The sequence below is a fragment of the Zonotrichia leucophrys genome, chromosome 3 (assembly GCF_028769735.1).
Source record: "Zonotrichia leucophrys gambelii isolate GWCS_2022_RI chromosome 3, RI_Zleu_2.0, whole genome shotgun sequence".
In the NCBI taxonomy this organism is placed as follows: domain Eukaryota; kingdom Metazoa; phylum Chordata; class Aves; order Passeriformes; family Passerellidae; genus Zonotrichia; species Zonotrichia leucophrys.
In genome coordinates, this window is record NC_088172.1 from 99,090,193 (window position 1) to 99,109,558 (window position 19,366).

The following is a 19,366-nucleotide window of genomic DNA, read 5'->3' on the forward strand; positions in this document are numbered from 1 at the left end:
ATAGATTATATTATATTATATTATATTATATTATATTATATTATATTATATTATATTATATTATATTATATTATATTATATCATAGTGTACTATGTTATACTATATTACATTACATTATAATTACATTATATTATATATACTATATTTTATATATTTTATATATAACATATTCTATTCTATATTATATTCTATATATTATATATAAAATATAATATATATCAAATATATATTATATACACAATATTATATATTTTATATTAATATATTATATAAAAAGATATATAAAATATATTTTATATTCTATTTTATATGATATAATATTCTATGAATTATAAGAAATTATATATTAAAACTATACTAAAGAAAGAGAAAGGCTGCATCAGAAGGCTCAACAAGAATGAATAATAAAAACCCATGACTGACCAGAGAGTCTGACACAGCTGGACTGGGATTGGTCATTAATTAAAAACAATTCACATGCTGGGTAAACAACTATCCAAATCACATTCCAGAGGGGCAAAACATGGAGAAGCTGAGGCTTCCCATCTTGCCAGGAGAAGAAATCCTGGTGAAGGGATTTTTCAGACAATATCACTGTGACACACAGAAGGGCACCCCAGAGCCCACCCTGACCCTGCTGCTTGTTCCTGCTGGCCAGGGCACGTGGGGACGTGACCTCACTCCCTGCTCCCAGGCTTCTAATTAATTTCCTTCTCTAATGGTTAATTGCTGATTGTGAACAGTCTAGGGAAAAAAAAAAAAGCAAAATGGGATGATATCATCTCTTCCTGCTGTTTTGGAGATAGCATTGTGTGCCACCTCCCTGTGGCAATAAAAAATGTAAATGCTAAATTTCTTATCGAGACAAGGCAGAAACTCTGTTGGATTTGTATTTCCTGTCTTTGATTTGCTTTGCTTTATTTCATCTCAGGCCTGCCTCTCCTCCTCCCCTCCAATGTTAATGTAGCATTCCATGCTCACCTGGGAGATGTTATCACTTGAAGGCAAAGCAGTTTCTGCCTTGTTAAGCTATTTTCAAGCTTGTCATGATGCTCCATAAACTACAGAAATAGGAAGATTTTCCTCTATGAGTGACTTGGTGGTTTTCTGTCTGTTTCTGATGGCAAAAATGTGGTGCCTGGAGAGGGCAGGGGACAGACTGAGGGTGAAGCTGTAGGGACTGTGCCATGTCTTAGTTCCTTTTAGGCTGTGGCAGTGCTCAGGGACTCTGCTCCAGGTGCCACAAGTGTTTGAAGTCCTTCAGTGGGGTGGTTTTTCCTTCAGGTCTCTTGGGAAGAGTAACCTGCAGTTTCTGCTCTTTGGGCAAAGCAGGGTGTGAACAAAGGTGCTGCAGCAGAAAGATGCCTTTCTGCTAAAGCCTGATGTGGGATTTTATGTAAGGGAACAAAAACACACAGAAAAATCACTTCCAAATTAAGTTATTTCTCCTGCAGGGTAATTATTAATCAATAAACCTTGTGTCTCTCAGAGTGTGCCAAGTGCTCTGAGCTGCCTCACAGTGTGCTGGTAAACCAGTCCTGGAGGGAAAATGTTATTAACCCTAAAGCATGATTAGCTCTGAAAGCAGCAGAGTCACAAGTCCTGCCTCTGCCATGCAGCAGCAGTTTTGCCCTGGCAGGGTTTGGTGGCACCCCCAAAGCTGTGGGTGTTGTGCATCATTTGTGGCAGCTGGATGGTGTTTGGGCCAGAATGCATTTCCTGCATTAAACTGAAGGTCTGCACAGTTGATTATTTCTCCAAAAACATGTTTCAGATGGATTCTAATGCTACAAGGCTGAGATGGATGATTACTCGTAGAAGGAGAGGGGGATTTTACCATTGAGCTGTTTCATAGATGACCTCTGAAGATGAAGAGCTCTGTTCTCTGGGGCATCTCTTCTGTGTATTGATGAAGACAAAGCAAGAGACAGGACACAGCTTTGATGTAAATAATAATTGCTCTGTTACTGTGGACCCCTTAGCTCTGATGTTAATGCACAGATAGGGGACAAATCAAAATGCAGAAAAGGTGCTGAAAACCAGGAGTGTTTCCAATAGGGATCTGTAAGTTACTGTAAGGAAGTTCTGGGGTTTTCTTGCAGAAGTATTTAACGAGTTGTTCTTGGTCTTCTTCAAGAGGAGCTTGGTTCAGGGCTATTTACTGGGCCCATTGCATTTCAATATTTTTCTTTGAAAACATGTTTTTAAAGCAACAAATCAAGAGCATTCCTCCTTGAACTCTTTAGGATAAAAGTACTGTCAAAGGTATTTAAGTGTTGTCTGCAAACAATATCCACCCTGGGGTACAGCAAAGTCTCAGAGCCTAAGGACCATGGAATAAATGGAAATATTTCCTTCTAAGGTCTTGCCTTTGGTCACATAAAAAGAGGAAAAAGCCAAACCAAAACATGAACTCCCTTTGAAGCACTCATTTATAAAGGCATTGTACCAGTGTGGTTGCATCAAGAGACTTCAGACAATAAAACCACTGGCACTTTGTTGTTGGCATCTCTGAAAAACAAGGGTAGAAAAGTGTTATTGTACCTATTTGTCCTTCCACATTCACGGTGCTGTATTGCTGCATCGTGGAACAAGTGTTAAGCAGCTGATAACTTCCACTTCACCACAATCCCAGCAGTCATTAGCAGAGGAAATTCTGGAGCAGGTTTGTCACAGCTGTGGCTGCTTTGTGCTGCTCAAACAACACACGAGAGCTCCAGAGAAGCAGCTTGAATGGAGAACTTGGGAAATCACTGCTCTGAGTGGCCTCCTGTGGGCCCAGGATGGAGCTGCTGGCAGGAACATGCTGCATCCCACAGCTCATCCCTCCCAAAACAATCCCCTTGGATGAGCTGGTGAGGTTCAGATGCTGCTGACGCACTCGGTCCTTCCCTTCCCAGGCACTCACAGAAAAATGTGACACTCCTGGAGCTCTGGGGCCCATGTGCATTATCATCAGGAATTTTACAGGCACTTTCAAGGCAACTGGGAAAGATTGAATACAGAGAGTCTCTCTGTTAGCAAAAAAATAACCCAACCAATATCAGAGGTGGCTTCTTCCAAGTCAGGATGACATCTTGTGCAAATCAATTTGTCACCAGCCCCAGCTTTCTGCAGTGGAAGTCAGGATTCTTGTGAGACCTGAAGCTGGTTTTGGCACTTACTACTGGATGGTAAACAAGCTCATCCTCCAGTCTGTTTGGAATTCACTGCAAAAAATGGGTGTCTGTTCTCACAGCCAATTCTTTCCACCTATGGTCCAGGGTGAATGCAGAACGCACACATTTGCACACAATCCCTCCCCAGGTCTTCTGCTGTAAAAGTTCTGCTTCTCAAGTGTCCTTGAGAGGAGATGGGGGGAGCAGAAATGGTTCTGTAGCTCAGGGTGTGGGTATGAGGGTTTCTGGCTCATGAAGGTTCAGGCAGCTCTGTCTCTGTGCTGGCAGGTTCTGTTTTTGCAGGGATCCCTGTGGCAGGAAGGAATGATGCCTCTGACTGCATGTTCTCAGAAGGTTAATTAATTATTTTATGATACTATATTATATTAAAGAATACTATACTATACTAAAGGATACAGAAAGGATACTTATAGAAGGCTAAAAATGAAAACTCGTGACTCTTTCCAGAGTCCTGACACAGCTTGGCCCCAATTGGCCAAAGTGACCACTTTGTTTTCACTCTGGAGTGAGTGAAAACAACTCACACCAGAATCCAATGAAACAATCACCTGTGGATAAACAATCTCCAAATACATTCCACATGTGAGCACAACACAGGAGAAGCAAATGAGATCAGAATTGTTTTCCTTTTTTCTGAGGCTTCTCAGGAGAAAATCCTGGGCAAAGGGATTTTTTCAGAGAATGTGAATGCCACAGGCAGGGCTGTGGTGCTGATGCAGCAGGAGCAAAGAGAGCTCTGGGTTTGGAGGTAGCCCAGCCTGAACAACAGGGCTGGCACTGACAGCAGCTCTTCTGTTTGCTGGGGTCTCTGCAAACAGATCAGGCTGGCCCAGAGTTGGGATTTTCTGTGTGGTGTTCACAGAATGTTATGGTGGTGAACCTTTCCAGCCCAAACATGGCCCCAGCTGTGCTGTGATTTTGAGGAAGCTGCTGTTTTTCTCCACGAAGGCTGAGGAATAGAAATGTTATAAAATGCTGTGGTAGGTATCATTTCTATGTAAAGTGCTCTGAGGTTTCTAGAAGCCCCTCCAGTTGTGCTTTGCAATAAAATTTGATTGTGCTCAGGATGCTCCTAAACTGCATTGGTTTGTGTGCTGAGGCAAGCTGAAATTGGATAAACTTTTTCATTCTGGGGAGAGTTATAGCCTGGGTGTTGTAAAGGTGGGAAAGGAGTGTTGTCTTGTGCTCCAGATAACATTGTGAAGAAAAACAAGTGGCAGAAATTATGGAAGCACCAGTGGAACAAATAAACAAATCAAGTTTTTTTCAGTGCCTCTCATCCAATAGCTCCATCCTCTGCAGATTCAGGCATTTTCAAAGCTGTAGCACTTGCATGTGTAAAAAATAGAATATTGTTCTTTTTTTTTTTTCTTCTTTTTTTTTTGCTTGCTCAATCTGAAAGAGTGCCTGGACAAATGTTCAATCTGCATAGGTGTTTTATGGGTGCTTATCTTGACTTGTGTATTTATTTATTTGTTTATTGTCAGCCATTAGAAAATTAAACTCAAGTAAAACATGTCCTGTAACATAAAGGCACTTAAACTATTCCATTCAGTTTCATTCCTGCTCTAATCCTGTGAATTCCTGTTAACTTGTGCTAAAATTCCTGTTTTGATCCAGGAGTAAATTTGGTGCATTCTGAGGACTCTTTGAGCCATTCCAGAGCATCAAATTACTCTGCAGCAGCAAAACCAACAAAACCTTCTGGCTCTAGAGAGAATGGAGATGTTCTGGGTCATAAACAATCCTTGCCCTACAGAAGTTTTGAAATACTTGATGTCTTAGTAATTCCCCAGCAAATTAGTGTTTGAAGCATGACATTCTTTAAAATTATGCATTAAAATGATGACAGTACTGTTCCCCAAGCCACCTTGCTAAGGTTTCTTACACTTAAAGGCATGCTTGAAAACATTAATTATTAAAGACAAGTCTAAGTGGTTTTTCTACTTGCAGCACGAAACTGTCCAAATATATTCAAGATTGTTTTCTTTTTTTTTTTTTTGAGTGTTCTGACTGAAGCACAGCAGCCCTGCAGCTGAGTTATGCAGATGTGCTGTGAAATCAGGTTGCTCTGCACCTTGACAGAATTTTGTCACTTTTTTTGGCAACGTGATCACATTTTAGAGCATGGGCTTTTGTTTCCTCTTTAAACAGTTCACAGGGAGAAGGAAAGGGAAGGTCTGACTGCCCTTTACTCTGCTGTTCAAGGGTTGTGCAAATATATCCCTGCTCCACTTCCTGGCTGACTGGGAGCTGCAAGGTGGCTGCCCTCACACTGTTGGCTTTTTATTCTGTATGTATAATCTGCCTTGCTTTTCTTTCCCTCTGAATCTGCAGCAGTGGACATGTGAGCCTTGCTGAGGGGATGCTCTGCCCAGGGATTTGTGGGGAATCTAGAACTTCAGAGGAAGAGAAGGCATTGAATGTGAATTGTGTAATTGTAATCATTAAGTTATATTTATGTCACATTTACATTGTAACTACTATTTAATTGCCACATTATCTCTTTAACTGACTTCGAGCTCTGTTTTTATTATGTGTCTTTTATTTAAAACCTATTTGGGTAGGTTGAAACATTCTATTCCAGAAATTTCACAGAAGTATTGATATCCTGTGAGTGCCAGAACATCCTGCAGCTGGAATCCCGTCTGAAAAGGGAAAAGTCTCCTCAAAAAATGTGTGTGTCTCTCTGAGCTGACTGAGCTCACCAGAGTTCTGCTCTTTTCCTGCAGGCATTATGCTGCTGGAGGTGTTCCTGCTCCTGGGAACACTCCTCATCTACTTCTTCTTTTCCAAGAAGAATGAAGAGACACTGCCCTTCAAAGATGGGTGGTGGGGCAGGGGACAAAAGCCTGAGACCAAAGAAGACTCCAGTGTTAGACCATTTAAGGTGGAGACTGCAGAGGAAGAGCTGAGTGTAAGCAAAGCTCTGTGCTGGGGGAAGGGAAGGGAAGGAAGAAGTGGCCAAATGATGTAGAATGTGTTTGGAAGTAATTTTTAAATTGAACCAACAGGGTGCCAGTGATGGCCAGGTCTTGGGGGAAGGGATTTTTCAGTACTGCAGAAGATAGGTAGGAATAGGCAGATCTCAGTGTATAATTTTGTTCTCAACTGGCTCTTGCATGATTGCTGGTAAATAAATCTACTCTGCAAAGCCTAATAAACATAAAAATCATATTACAGATTACTCAACTCTGTTTTTCTGTTTGTGCATTTTCCTCAGTTTGTGTAGACCAGAATAAGAACAATGTCTTGTTTTTTTCCCCTTTCTTTCCAAAGCAATTACAAATACCTCATTTTCTTGACTGCTTTATGTTTGCAGCTGTGTTGGATGCTGATTCTTCTGTAATTAATAGTCTACTTTGGTCAACACTAAATTACTGTGGTAATTACAGTAAACACATACGTTGCAGAATTTGTTGCATAGAAAGATTTTGATTGTGTGTGTTTAAGGCAGGGATTGAACAATTTCATAGAGCTTTGTGGAGTCATGGTTCAAACAATACTCCTGGGATTGCTCACATTATTAATTTATAATAGATTCCTAATTTCTCAGCAAGGCCTGGGTTTTTTAACACTTTGCTTACCCTTCTTAGTAATATCAAAAGACATTGGTCTCCATTCTGCTTTGCCCTTACACTGCAGACACTAAGATGGATAATTTCTAACTTTAAAATGATTGAGCAGGATTAGATTGCCAGACCTGCCTTTTAGCTGCTCTGTGGTTCTGGTTGCAGTAGGGAGGAGCTCCTGGCTGTCCTTCCCTGCTGAGTGATTTTAGAGTGATCTTGCAGCGTCACCAACATCTCCTGTAGTGCAGTGGGAAGGTGACTGATTGGCAAACTTCAATTTCAGTCTGGTTTCACCAGCTTTCTGTCTGTGCAAAATCCTTCTGAGTGTTTCCTGGGGAAAGACTCCCCACCCCTGGGTTTGGGAAGGAAAGCAAAAGGTTTGGGCCAGATCCACGCATTGGCTGTGAGGAAAGCACCCAGGAAAGGCAGCAAGAGTTGCCCTTGCAGCCACAATGGTGCCAGCAGAGCAGCTTGCCCAGCTCTGAGGTTCTCAGGTTAGGCAGCCCTGCAGAACAAAGGCCGAGAACAGCTGGGAATGGAAGGGGAAGGAGGCCACCTGCAGGAGGAAAAATACTGGGACAGCTGATGGAGCACCAGCAAAAGGCACAGGTGTCTAATTAGAGATGTTATTTCCATAGTTCTCGTTTCACGTGCGGATAACTAGAAACACACACAGCCCAAGACAGCAGACACAAGGCTTTTAATGTCTCTTCTCTCTCTTTCCCTACAGGATTTGTTTAGGAGACTGGACCAGGCTCGATTCACTGAACCACTGGAGAACAGCTGCTTCCATTATGGAACCAACTCAGTGCACCTCAGGAAGGTGGTGTCCTACTGGAAAAACCAGTTCAATTGGAAGAAACAAGTTGAAGTCCTCAACAAGTACCCACAATTCAAAACAAAGATTCAAGGTGTGCTGCTTTTCCCCTTAAAATATAACCAGCAACAGATAAATTTTTCTGCAAGGGAAATTTGCAATAGACAAATAGATTTGTCTGCAATAGATAAATTTGTCTGCAAGGGTGGGAAGAAGGCTCTGGTTGTGTCACAGGGCCTTCCCTCCCTGGCTGCCATAGTCTGGATCCTTGGCATCACTGCTGAAGGAGCAGGGAACTCCTTGGCTGTAACTGAAGCCTTCAGGACAAGGAATGACAAATGGAATTCCCTGTGCATGAGCAGCCTGTCAGCTGGTGTTAGCAGGAGCCAAGCACGAGTGTTTGGAAGCAGAAGAAGATCTTAAGCTGTACACATGTTCCCTGCCTTGCATGCAGCCATGCAAAAACTGCCACAGATGTCTCCTCATGCTCTGTGGAGCTGCCCAGCTGCTGCTGTCACAGTGAAGCATCAGCCTGGCAGCCCTCCTCAGCCTGGCAGGGCAGATGTGCTCTGCTGCACCTCTTCCAGCATTCCCAGGCCCAGGAGAGCACAATGCCTCTCCCCTGGGGTCGATGTGCTGCCAGCTGTGAGGGAATGGTTTCTCTTCATTCAGTCTTTCCAAAGAGTTCCTTCAGCCAAGGTGTGCTGGTGCTGGAGCTGGGTCAGGCTGGGCTTTTTAAAATGTCTGATTTGGGGTGGTGCTTGGGTCCAGTTGTAGGTCTAGAGATCAGCAATTGTCTCCCATGATGGCAAAATTTAACCTTAACAGGTATTTTGTTCTGTCTTTACTTGCACCCATAATTGTGTGTTATTTCAAAAGGTGCAGTTTGCCATGGTATTTTAAATGGATCTAGGACAATAAATGGTGCTACATAGTGGTTAGAGCTTAAAGCACTTATTTAAATGATGGTTAGTGCTGAAAAAGATAAAACCAGAAAACTTTCCCTTGAAAAAGAAGAAAAAAGCCCCATCTGAGACAAGAAAGGGAGAAGCAGCTAAGGACAATGCACTATGTATAGCAATGGGAAAGGAAACTTCAGGCTTGGGAAAGATTACAGAGAGCAGATATGAAAAGACAAGGTCAAACATGCTGTGTATCAGATTCCTACCTTCTGTCACCACTTGAAAGCTTTTCAGAGAGTGCAGAGATTCACAGAAGTGTCAAGGATGGGGAAATCTCAAGTCAGTGAAAGACGGTGGGATTGCTGGTGAGCTGGAGTTGATGTGAGTAAAACAACCTTAAATACACCCAGAAATGAGGAATTCAGGGAACAAATTCCTGTTTGCTGGAAAACAAAGCCCTGAGTTAGTTTGAGGGAGAGCAGCTCACCTGAAGCAGGTGGTGCAATGCTGTGTGAAGCTTTCAAAATGGAAACCACACTGCTGATTTTGCCTTTTACTGGTCAAACTGGAGACTGGTACTAGAACAGAGGCTCCTGGTTTGGTTTATTCACTTAAAGAGATACTGAAAGCTTTGGACAAAGGGTGGGAAAGAACTACAAAAATGAACACTTTAACTGTCTTTTAGGAGGCAATTTCAAATCCTCAGTTTGGCATGATTGGTTTATCAGCAGTTAAGATGTGTGACCTGATTACAGGAGGCATCCACAGACAGAGAATATTTAGTGAAGGCTTTTAAAATTCCTTTTGTGCAGCATCTAGAGTCAGTGGCTGGGGACAGAAGCCAGACATATTCAAATGGAAAGTAAGGCATGCACAAAATGAGGAAAGTGATTCATGCCCCCAGACAAACAGCTGCACCTTGTGATGGATTCCCTATCTCTTGGTGCCTTCAAGCTGCAATTGCAGGCCTTTCAGGAAGAAAAATCTCTGGCTGACTGAAGCCTCTCCTGTGCCATGTAGGGACATTTGGGTAAAATTTAAGGGCACTTGGACTAAATGATGTAATTGTTTCCTCTGCCTGCAAGCTGGGTGAGTCACTGTGTTACCGTTGGTAGATTGCTTCACTTCTATGTCTTAATTTGCCAATTTATTTTAAAACAGAAATAGCCAACCCCATTTGGCTGCTGTGATGCTTAATTGCCCATTATGAAGTACTTTAAGGTCCTTGGATAAATGTATCCAGAGAGGTGCAGTGTGTTTGCATGCTCACCAAAAAAAAGGACAGGAAAAAAGCTTTATTCCTAATCTGTTCTGTGATTAGTTTCAGTGTCACGGTAAATTTGGCTGTGCTAATTAATGATTTTACTTTCACAGGCATTGATATCCATTTTGTTCATGTAAAGCCTCCTCGTTTGCCTGAAGGCCAGGCTGCAAAGCCACTATTGATGGTTCATGGTTGGCCTGGCTCATTCTATGAGTTTTACAAAATCATCCCCCTGCTGACGGATCCTGCAAGCCACGGCCTCGGGGATGAGCACATCTTTGAAGTCATTTGCCCATCTATCCCTGGTTATGGCTTCTCAGAAGCACCCCACAAGCAAGGTATGACACAGGAGAAGAAATTGAACCCCCACAAGCCCAACCTCACAGTGAGACTGTAACTCTTCTGTTGGGAAAACAGCAGCTCCTGCTCCACAGCTCTTGTTTTCCCAGTGAGGAAACAGAGATCCTGTGTGTCCTGTGGAATGAGGGACATAAGGGGGTGACTTCAGGTGACATCACTGGCTAGTTCCTGGAGCAATGAAGTTACAGCTCAAGAGCTGTAATTGCATCCCTGAACTGTCTGTGAGTGAGCAGGCAGGGTAAATTTAATTTATTACTGTTCCTTTTTGGTGTTTTGCATCCATATTCAACAGCATTGAGAAGGAAGATTTGAACAAAGCAGTTCTGGTGTCCCCATGGCAGATTGCAGCCAAATACCTGCTTGCTCATCTTGTGCTCTGAGTTATACAAACACAAACTCCAGCAAATTGAGGAGGTAGTGTTTAAAGTGACACTGAGTTTATTATTTAATTGCATGTGCAGATGTGGAGAAGGTTGGGTGTGGTATTTGCTGAGTCCCCAGGATGAAGGAGGAATTGAGAATCTGACTCCATGTCCTTAGAAGGCTATTATATTATATTATATTATATTATATTATATTATATTATATTATATTATATTATATTATATTATATTATATTATATTATATTATATTATATTATATTATATTATATTATATTATATACTATATTAAACAATAGAGAAAGAATACAGACAGAAAGCTTAACAAGATAGTAATTAAAAACTCCTGATTGCTTTCAGTGTCCTGACGCAACTTGACTGTGATTGGTCATTAAGCAAAAACGATTCTCCTGTTGGATAAACAATCTCCAACCACATTCCAAAGCAGCAAAACACAGGAGAAGCAATCAGATAATTATTGTTTTCATTCTTCTCTGAGGCTTCTCAGCTTCCCAGGAGACGAAATCCTGGCAAAGGGATTTTTCAAAAAATGTGACAGTGGCAGTTGGGTTTGCTTTTCTCTGCTTCCCTGGTTTTAAGTACCTGCTTTAAGTATCTGAGTATTCTATTTTAAAAACATCTTTTGTGACTGAATTGGACAACTGAGTTAAAAGTACTGACTACATTTTAGTTTGTTGCAGCAGCAATTCACTGATGGATTTTATTAAAAAACTCCACAATTTTCGTGGTCAGCATTCAGAGCAGTGGAGACATCTGCAACAAAGGCTGGAGTTTGTTCTCCTCATGGATTCTGCTTGCTCTCTGTGCTTGGATGCTGAGCAAGGGGTTGCAGACAGTCAGGCAAGAAGAAAGGGACTTGTAGCTTCTGAGGAGCTGGAACATTGCCTTGATGTGGAGAATCAGTGCTGCAGGGTCAGAAGTGTGGGTGGAATTAATGCAACAAAAGTGTTCTTTTCTTTAAATGCAGACTTCAATTCCGTGAGTGCTGCTTCTGTTTTTTATGAATTGATGCTCAGACTGGGATTCAATGAGTTCTACACCCAGGGTGGTGATGCTGGCTGTGTCATCTGCACCAACCTGGCCCAGATAGCTCCCAGGTGAGTACCCCTTGGTGCACTCTTTTACTCTGAATAGTGAATAGTTATTTCCTGTGCACTTGGGAGCTCCTGCCCAAGTCCTTGCTGTGTAGGTGTGGCATTCACATTTTCTGAAAAATCCTTTTGCCCAGGATTTTTTCTCCTGGGAAGGTGAGAAGCCTCAGAGAAAAGGAAAACAAGTTCTTATCTCCTTTGCTTCTCCTGTGTTGTGCTCACATGTGGAATGTGTTTGGAGATTGTTTACCCACAGGTGGTTGTTTCATTAGTTTCTGCTGTGAGTTGTTTTCACTCATTGGCCAATTAATGCCAAGCTGTGTCAGGGCTCTGGAAAGAGTCAGGAGTTTTCACTATTATGTTTTTAGCACTCTGTAAGCATCCTTTCTGTATCCTTTAGCATAATTTATTATGGTATTCTTTAATATAATATAGTATCATAAAAGAATAAATTAACCTTCTGAGAACGTGGAGTCAGATGCATCATTCCTGCCTTCGTCGAGGCACCCAGCAAATACAATTTGTAGGTTCTCCCTTTGGTGCTCAGTGTTAAGCAAAGATCCAAAATTACATAACTTTAGTTTATATTCAATGTTTTTTCTTTCAAACAGTTGTGCAGCAGTTTGGTAGTGGCCTTACTACAAAAAGTCTGGAGAGGGACAAGTACTTTGAAAGAAAAAAGGAGGATTTGTGTGTGCTGATTACTGAGAGTTGTCCCTTTGACTTGTCATTTTTGTGTGAAAAGCCACACTACAAAGGGCAGCTGAGGTCATGATGTAATTAACAGGCTGGAATTCAAGGATGTCCATTCCTGTTAATAACATTTTAAATATTACAGGTCACAGCACCAAGCCTGGCAGAGTTCAAGAAGCGTTTGGGCAACGCTCTCAGGCATATTGTGTGATTTTTGGGACTGCTCTGTGAAGGGCCAGGAGCTGGACTTTGATGATCCTTGTGGGTCCTTTCCAACTCAGGATAATCTATGATTCTAAATACACCAACTTTGAACTTTTGCTAACTTTTTGTTAATTTGTGTATGGTTTGTTTTTGTCTTTAGCCACGTGAAAGGTCTCCATTTAAACATGGTCTTGGTTTCGAAGCTGGGGCTCTCTCACCTGCTCTCCATCCTGCTGGGCCGGTACTTCCCGGGGCTCTTTGGATTCCAGGATGAAGATGTCAGGAGGATGTTCCCCTTCTTGAAGAAATGGCTCTACAAGATCTTGTCTGAGTCTGGCTATGCTCACATACAGGCTACAAAACCAGATACTGTTGGTAAAACAAACAAAAATAACCCCACAACCTTTTTTGAGCTCAGAATACTTAAATCTCTTAACTTTAGTTGTACTTTCATAGAAACAAAATGTTCTGCTTAGAATATGCAGAAAATAGGGGGTTTTTGCAGTGTATCTGCACATCCAAACTGAGCATGCTCCAAGTGCCACTGACCTCATTTTCCAATTTTCATAAATAAAATAGATTGTTTCATATTTTTCCACTTCTGCTATCACTGGGGACTGTAATTTCATTTCAAATGCAGCTCTGCTGAGAGCAAAAGATAATTTCTTCTCAGAGAATGGATCACATTCATGTAATGTAAACTACAAAAAGCTTTTAGCTGTCTCAGCACACAATATAGCTTATTTATTATAGTGATAAGTAATACCTGAGAAGTAAAATAAAATTTCACTTTCACTCATTGTTCTGAATTACTTGCAGACTTTCAAGGAAAAAAAAATTGTAGCTGTGAATGTTCTTTCTACATGAGCTAGTCACTCAGATGGTTTAACTGCTTTAAGTATCTGAGTATTAAGTGTTTCTATTTTAAAAACATCTTTTGTGACTGAATTGGACAACTGAGTCAAGAGTGCTGACTACCTTTTAGTTTGGTGCAGTGGCAATTCACTGATGGATTTTATTTAAAATATAGCTAAGGGAAATATTTCTTAATGGTTTTCCATAAGCTTGCCTGCAGAGGCAGGTATGTTCTTAAAATGTGTAGGCAAAAGGATAATTGTATGGATTTAAAAAAAAATTTGCTTCTGTTGAGTTTTGGTTCCTAAAAATTGCCATTCTTTTGTGCTTTAGGAAAGAGAGGGAAGCTGATATCTGAAAGATGCTTAAGCCATGCTCCTTCTCAATCAGAATTCTGGCTGATTCTTGTCCTTACCAGCCAGGTGTGGTCTGTCAGAGCAGACTGGGAACCAGCAGCCAGTTCATGCTTTGGGAGCTGGAGCATTTCTGCAGTTCTCCTAAGGACAAAGAGAGGATCAGGGCAGTGGCAGGTTCCTAAAAGGGGAAAAACACTCTGAAGGAATTTCTGGCGGAAATGCCTACATTCCAAGTGCTCTGAGGATCAATGTCAGCCTTTCTCTATGTAAACAGATGCACTCTACTCACAGTGAGTAGCTGAGAACAGGCTTGTCGTGTCCAGTACATCTGGAAAGTGCTCAACAGAACTTTTTCAAACACTTGCTATTTCAGTTATCAATAGTACTTGCTTAATAATTGAAATCCCAGTGTCATGTTTAAATAGCAATTACTGGTGAACTTGTGCCAGCTGCAGTGTTAGACACCTTCCTGGAAGGCTGGGTTGCAAGGGTGGACCTTCAAATTCCACCAAATTCCCAAATTCAGCTTCAAAGCTGTTCCCAAGGAACTTGCTGTTCCCTTTCCTCATGTTTTCCTGGGAAGCTGGGACAGTTTACAGGCCCTGTATTTCACAGCACTAGGATGTGGGATCAAAGTTCCAAGTGCAGGTGTGTTCTTTCTGTCCAAGAAAAGCAAACTATAAAATCTATAGGAAGGCTTGTTCTCCATGAAGGCAGTTTGCTGTTGCTAATTCAGAAGATGGACCATTTAGCAGAGCCTTGTTGTTCCTTAATGACTTTCTAATAATCCTTAAAATGTTTTTGCTGTTAGATAATGCTGCAAATCCTCCTGGTCATGTGTAGGCATGTGGGGTTTGGCTCTGTAATGCTGTTTAATACATGACAACTTCCAGATTAATGGAAGCAAACCCTCCTTGGCACATAGAGCTTAATCTTATTAGCTTACCAGAAAAAAAGAAAAGCCAGCAGAAATCCAATACTGTTACATCAGTTCAAAAAATGTTCAGTGTGAGCTAATGTGGAGCCTGCTCATTTGCAGACACTTCCAGTTTATGATTTGGCATTAAATGGCTCCAACTCATTGTATTATTTTATTTATTTAAGAAAGCAGCTGATGGAACAGCTTTGTAAAGTTACATCCTCTGCATTGCAACAGGCAGCTTCTCTAACATTCTGAGTTCTGTAGCTGGATATCAGTTACAGGTAAATTTCCCTCCTCCTTTACAGGCTGTGGTTTGAATGACTCTCCTGTGGGACTGGCTGCATACATCTTGGAGAAGTTTTCCTCGTGGACTGATATGGAATTCCGGAACCTAGAGGATGGAGGGCTAGAGAGGTGAGCCCTTTCTCCATTTTGCATGGGGTCACTAAGCCCAGGGTCACAGCTGAGGAGGTTTGTCTGAAGTGGTCACCTCAGCCCTCAGGGAGCCTGGAGTGACCACAGCTGGTGCTGCACACTGAGAGGCAAACAGGCCATGCAGGCTGAGGGATTCCCTGCCCACTTCCATCCCCTAGGAAGGAAATACACCCTGCAACCCCAGGATATTAAAAACTGGGGAAGAATCTCATTAGGACACAAAACCCAGAAGTTTAACCCACATTAAGGTGCTGGCAGCTCATGATTCATTGTAATACTAACAATTAACTTCCTGTGGATTGGCTTTGGATTGATTGTTACAGCTTCATCTACCTACCATTTGCTAATAGAGGATTATGTTTAGTGGGCAGCAGAAACCAGAGCTGAAATCCCCTTTGAGAACTACCTGGCAGGAATGGAGAGAGGGGACATGCTATGGAAAGCAGATTTGCATGGAATGTTTGCCCTGCACACAGCTAATAACTTTATATGAAACATGCACTGTTTACAGCACATGTTGGTGTGTCAGGGCTCTGTTGAGGGCTCACAGTAGCATTTCAGATTCTCATTAATAAATGGCACAAGCTGCTGCATGTGCTGTTCTGCTCCCACCCTACCAGTCTGTGGGCAGGAGAGACAGCAATGCTGGAGCATAAGGTGCTTGTTGGAACCTCTTGTATTTGCTTTGTACCTTGTATTTGTTTTATATCTCTTGTATTCATTAATTTCCTCCCTTCATCTTTTCCTCCCTTCCCAGACGAAGGGAGGAAATGATGAATCTGACTCCATGTTCTTAGAAGGCAAACTCATTATTTTATGACACTAGAATATATTAAAGGCTACTAAACTAAACTATACTAAAGAATACTAAAAGGACACAGACAGAAGGCTAAAAAGATACTAAAAAAAAACTTGTGACTCTTTCCAGAGCCTTGACACAGCTTGACCCTCATTGCCCATTAAGTCAAAACAATTCACATGAAACCAATGAAACAATCACCTGTAGGATAAACCATCTCCAACCACATTCCAAAGCAGCAAAACACAGGAGAAGCAAATGAGATAAGACTTGTTTTCCTTTTTCTCTGAGGCTTCCAGCTTCCCAGGAGAAGAATCCTGGGCAAAGGGGTTTTTCCAGAAAATATGACTGCCACAGAATCTGCCTTCCATGTAGGAGTTAAAATGTGACATCCCAGTTTGTGTCTGACAGCCTTTAGCATCCTTAATTGGTCACTGGCAGACAGAAGGGGAGTAATAACTTCACCTCTCCACTCTTAACCACTATTTCCTATAATTTTTTTTCCCCTTACAACCAAACCAAAGTCAAGTCCCTGCAAAACAGTTTTCAGTTCTAATTAAGCAATCTCTTGGGCTTGCCTTTCCAGGAAGTTCAGCCTGGATGACCTGCTCACCAACATCATGATCTACTGGGTGTCAGGCTGCATTGTCTCCTCCATGCGTTTCTACAAGGAAAACCTGCAGAAGGGGATAGGCACACAGAAACATGAAAAGTAAGTGCACCTTCTTCTCTTTAAATATTTTAATTTTACAGTTGCATGCCTTATAGATTCCTGAATGCTGAGGAAAAACACAGTTCTCTCACAGTATTCCCCTGCAAGACATGGCAGGCAGTTGATGTACTGTGCTGTGCTTGCAAAACACGGTGCTTAGGCAGGAATCCTGAGCCCTCAGTGAGGAGATCTGACTGGAGGCACTGCTTGAGGGCCTCCCATTCATGGTGTAGCCATCTACTTCCCGATTTTATTTCAGTTACTAAATCAGTCTGTGACTGAGTCACACAGTCAGTTTTGTTAATTTAGTTGGTTGTAGTTTTAGTACTTTTCTGGACACAATTTTCTTGTTTCTGCAAAAGGCTCAAGTCCTTCCTTTGGAAGCAACTTCAGCCTGCTGACAAACTGTATCCTTGAGAAGTCAGTGAGACTGATGTGCCTGCTGCTGCCCAGACTCTTCAGGCAGCAGCTTGGTTGCATGCACATGTGTCAGCCTGAGTATGAGTGAAGGTTTAAACCTGCCCTGAGGTATTTGCACCCCCAGCTTCGTGCCATGCTATTTATTTAGCTGTGAAATGATGCTCCCAGGAAGCTGACTCAGTTCCTGAAGCTGTTGTGGCAATGCTGTGGGCAATGTGTTGCTCTGGTTCTGCCTGCATTGGATGAGCTGTGTGAGCTTCCAAGTGCCCAGAGGACAGAGCCTCAGAGTCTTGTGACAAGTTCTGACCTCAGCCTTCCAGTGGCTACATGCCCAACACTTTTTGTATCTACATTTTAAAGTCTGTCACTTCTGACAAGGCAGTTTATGTGTATGGGATATTCAAACCTAGAAAATGTGGCTCTTAGAACAAGCACAGATCATTCACACCCCTCAAATCCAGTTGCTTCCTTGCACTTCTTAATGTGAAGAAGTGTGCATTTATGCCAGTTTAAAGCAAGAGTAATTTACAAGGTATAGACCCACATATAGAAATGTTGTTTCTGAGCTAGTCTAGATTATCAGCATTCTTCTCTTCTCCCTCCCATTAAGTAATTATTCTCCTGCCTACCCTCCAGTTGTCCTGCCAGGCTTAGTATATTTGAGTGGTTATCTCCTCTGTAAATCTCTCTCCAGCTCTTATCAAATTATGTGCTTGCCCATCAATTTGAGCCCTGTGTGCAGCAAGAGGAAATTTCCTGCCCACCATCTCCTAGGGCTCTGCTCTCCCTTTCCTTGCTTCTGAGCCTCATGCCCTGGATTCCTGCAAAATTGCCTTAATATCACAGTATGCAAAATAAAAGAGAGGTTTTTCCCTCAGGAATTATAGTGTTGTCTTCAGTTTTAGGATCTGGAAGTCCAGTTTTTAATGCCTAACAAGAGTGTGCCCAACTGCTCAGGAACATTTCCTTGGGACTTTTGATTTGTTGCAAATTTAAGTGCTTGGAAGATGACAGTGATTTTCTCTCCTCCCTCAGACTCACAGTACAGGTACCCACTGGCATTGCTGCCTTCCCTAATGAAATCCTGCACATACCCCAGGCTTGGGCCAAGAAGAAATACACCAACATTGTCTCCTTCCACTTCATGCCTCGGGGTGGCCACTTCGCAGCTTTGGAGGAACCTGAACTTCTTGCCAAAGATATTCTGCAGTTTGTGGACAAAGTAGAGAAAGAGCAACTCTGGAAAAAGAAAGGGGAATAACTTTCCTAAGAAACAGGAGGGTAATTACTTTTAGCTTAGCACATGTACAGGGCTCACTTAGTCTGCTGTAATCCATGTAATTAGATTTTATTGTTGACAAGATGTGAGCAAGGACAGAAAGAAAAATACAGTGTATACTGCCATGGGGACCAACAGATTTTGGGCTGGTTTTTTTTGTTCAGCTAGGCTAAGAAAGTAGCATGAAGAGTGCTTGAGTATCTTCTGAAACATGTTCTGTAGTATTTTTGACTCTTGCTTTGAGATTGAAAAATAGACCTCACAACTACCAGTGTACCTAGTAACACTAAAATTGTTATGAAAGGCTTTTTTTTTTTCATGGCAGCAGTAAAATTTGAGTTGCTGTGAGTATGAAGTTCCTCACATAAAGAGCAGGGAGCAGCCTGGCAGGACCTAACTTGCATGAGTGCATTAATCAATCAATCAGCATTGATGAGCTTACAGTATCTTTAAACTGCCTTCTGCTGGCTGCCTTTCCCTTCCAGCCTGGGCTGTGAAGGAGCTGGACTGCCCTGTGCCAGGCTCCTGGGAGATGTGAGGAGCTGCTGAAAGACACAGGTGCCTGTAGCTCAGCCCAGGAGTTGGGGCTGGGTAGGAGTAATTGCAGCCCCAGCTACTTCTGCACTGAATTTGTACTCTTAAATCATAGCCCTAGGTAGGGCCAACACACTGTGGCTTTGCACTGTTTTAGCAGGGTGTTGTAAATACCTCTTGCTAAAGGATAAAAATATTGTTAATTCGAAATTAAAAGTGAATTCAATTTATGAATAATTTATGATGAATCTGTGTGATTGTGTGATTCTTTTAATTCTTTTGACAACTGAGATTTTTCTTGGTACCAGCTAGGAGAATCATCAGCTCAGAACTGTCATTTCTGTACCCCATCTGCCACAGAGGTCAGATTGAAGACGAACTGCTCAAAGAAAACTGAAGGGCTGTATGGCTTTACCAGCTCCTGTCCCTGGTGTGTTCAGCTGAGCTTCAAACAGGTCTTAAGCCATCTCCAGATGACTGATGTCAGTGTGGTTTTGTTCTCCAGTCGCTTCTGATGTCCTTCTCTACTTCTGAAAGCACAGGGAAATACAATCTACCAGTAACACTTG

The 19,366-nt window shown here is 42.0% G+C and overlaps 1 protein-coding gene across 5 annotated transcripts in view; it reads left to right on the plus strand.

The window, feature by feature from the left end:
- EPHX1 (epoxide hydrolase 1) overlaps positions 1–19,039 on the plus strand; it is a 31,116-nt gene extending 12,077 nt beyond the window's left edge. For 3 of the 5 annotated variants that reach the window (XM_064709490.1, XM_064709494.1, XM_064709495.1), the window contains exons 2-9: positions 5,913–6,097; positions 7,483–7,663; positions 9,846–10,073; positions 11,465–11,594; positions 12,646–12,860; positions 14,924–15,032; positions 16,439–16,564; positions 18,020–19,039. In XM_064709490.1, the coding sequence (XP_064565560.1) occupies positions 5,913–6,097; positions 7,483–7,663; positions 9,846–10,073; positions 11,465–11,594; positions 12,646–12,860; positions 14,924–15,032; positions 16,439–16,564; positions 18,020–18,245 (1,400 nt within the window). In that variant the 3' untranslated portion in view covers positions 18,246–19,039. Of the gene's footprint in view, positions 1–3,810; positions 4,161–5,912; positions 6,098–7,482; positions 7,664–9,845; positions 10,074–11,464; positions 11,595–12,645; positions 12,861–14,923; positions 15,033–16,438; positions 16,565–18,019 lie in introns of those variants that run through there. The other 2 variants (XM_064709492.1, XM_064709491.1) reach the window with 2 other exon arrangements.
- The last annotated feature ends 327 nt before the right edge of the window (positions 19,040–19,366 follow it).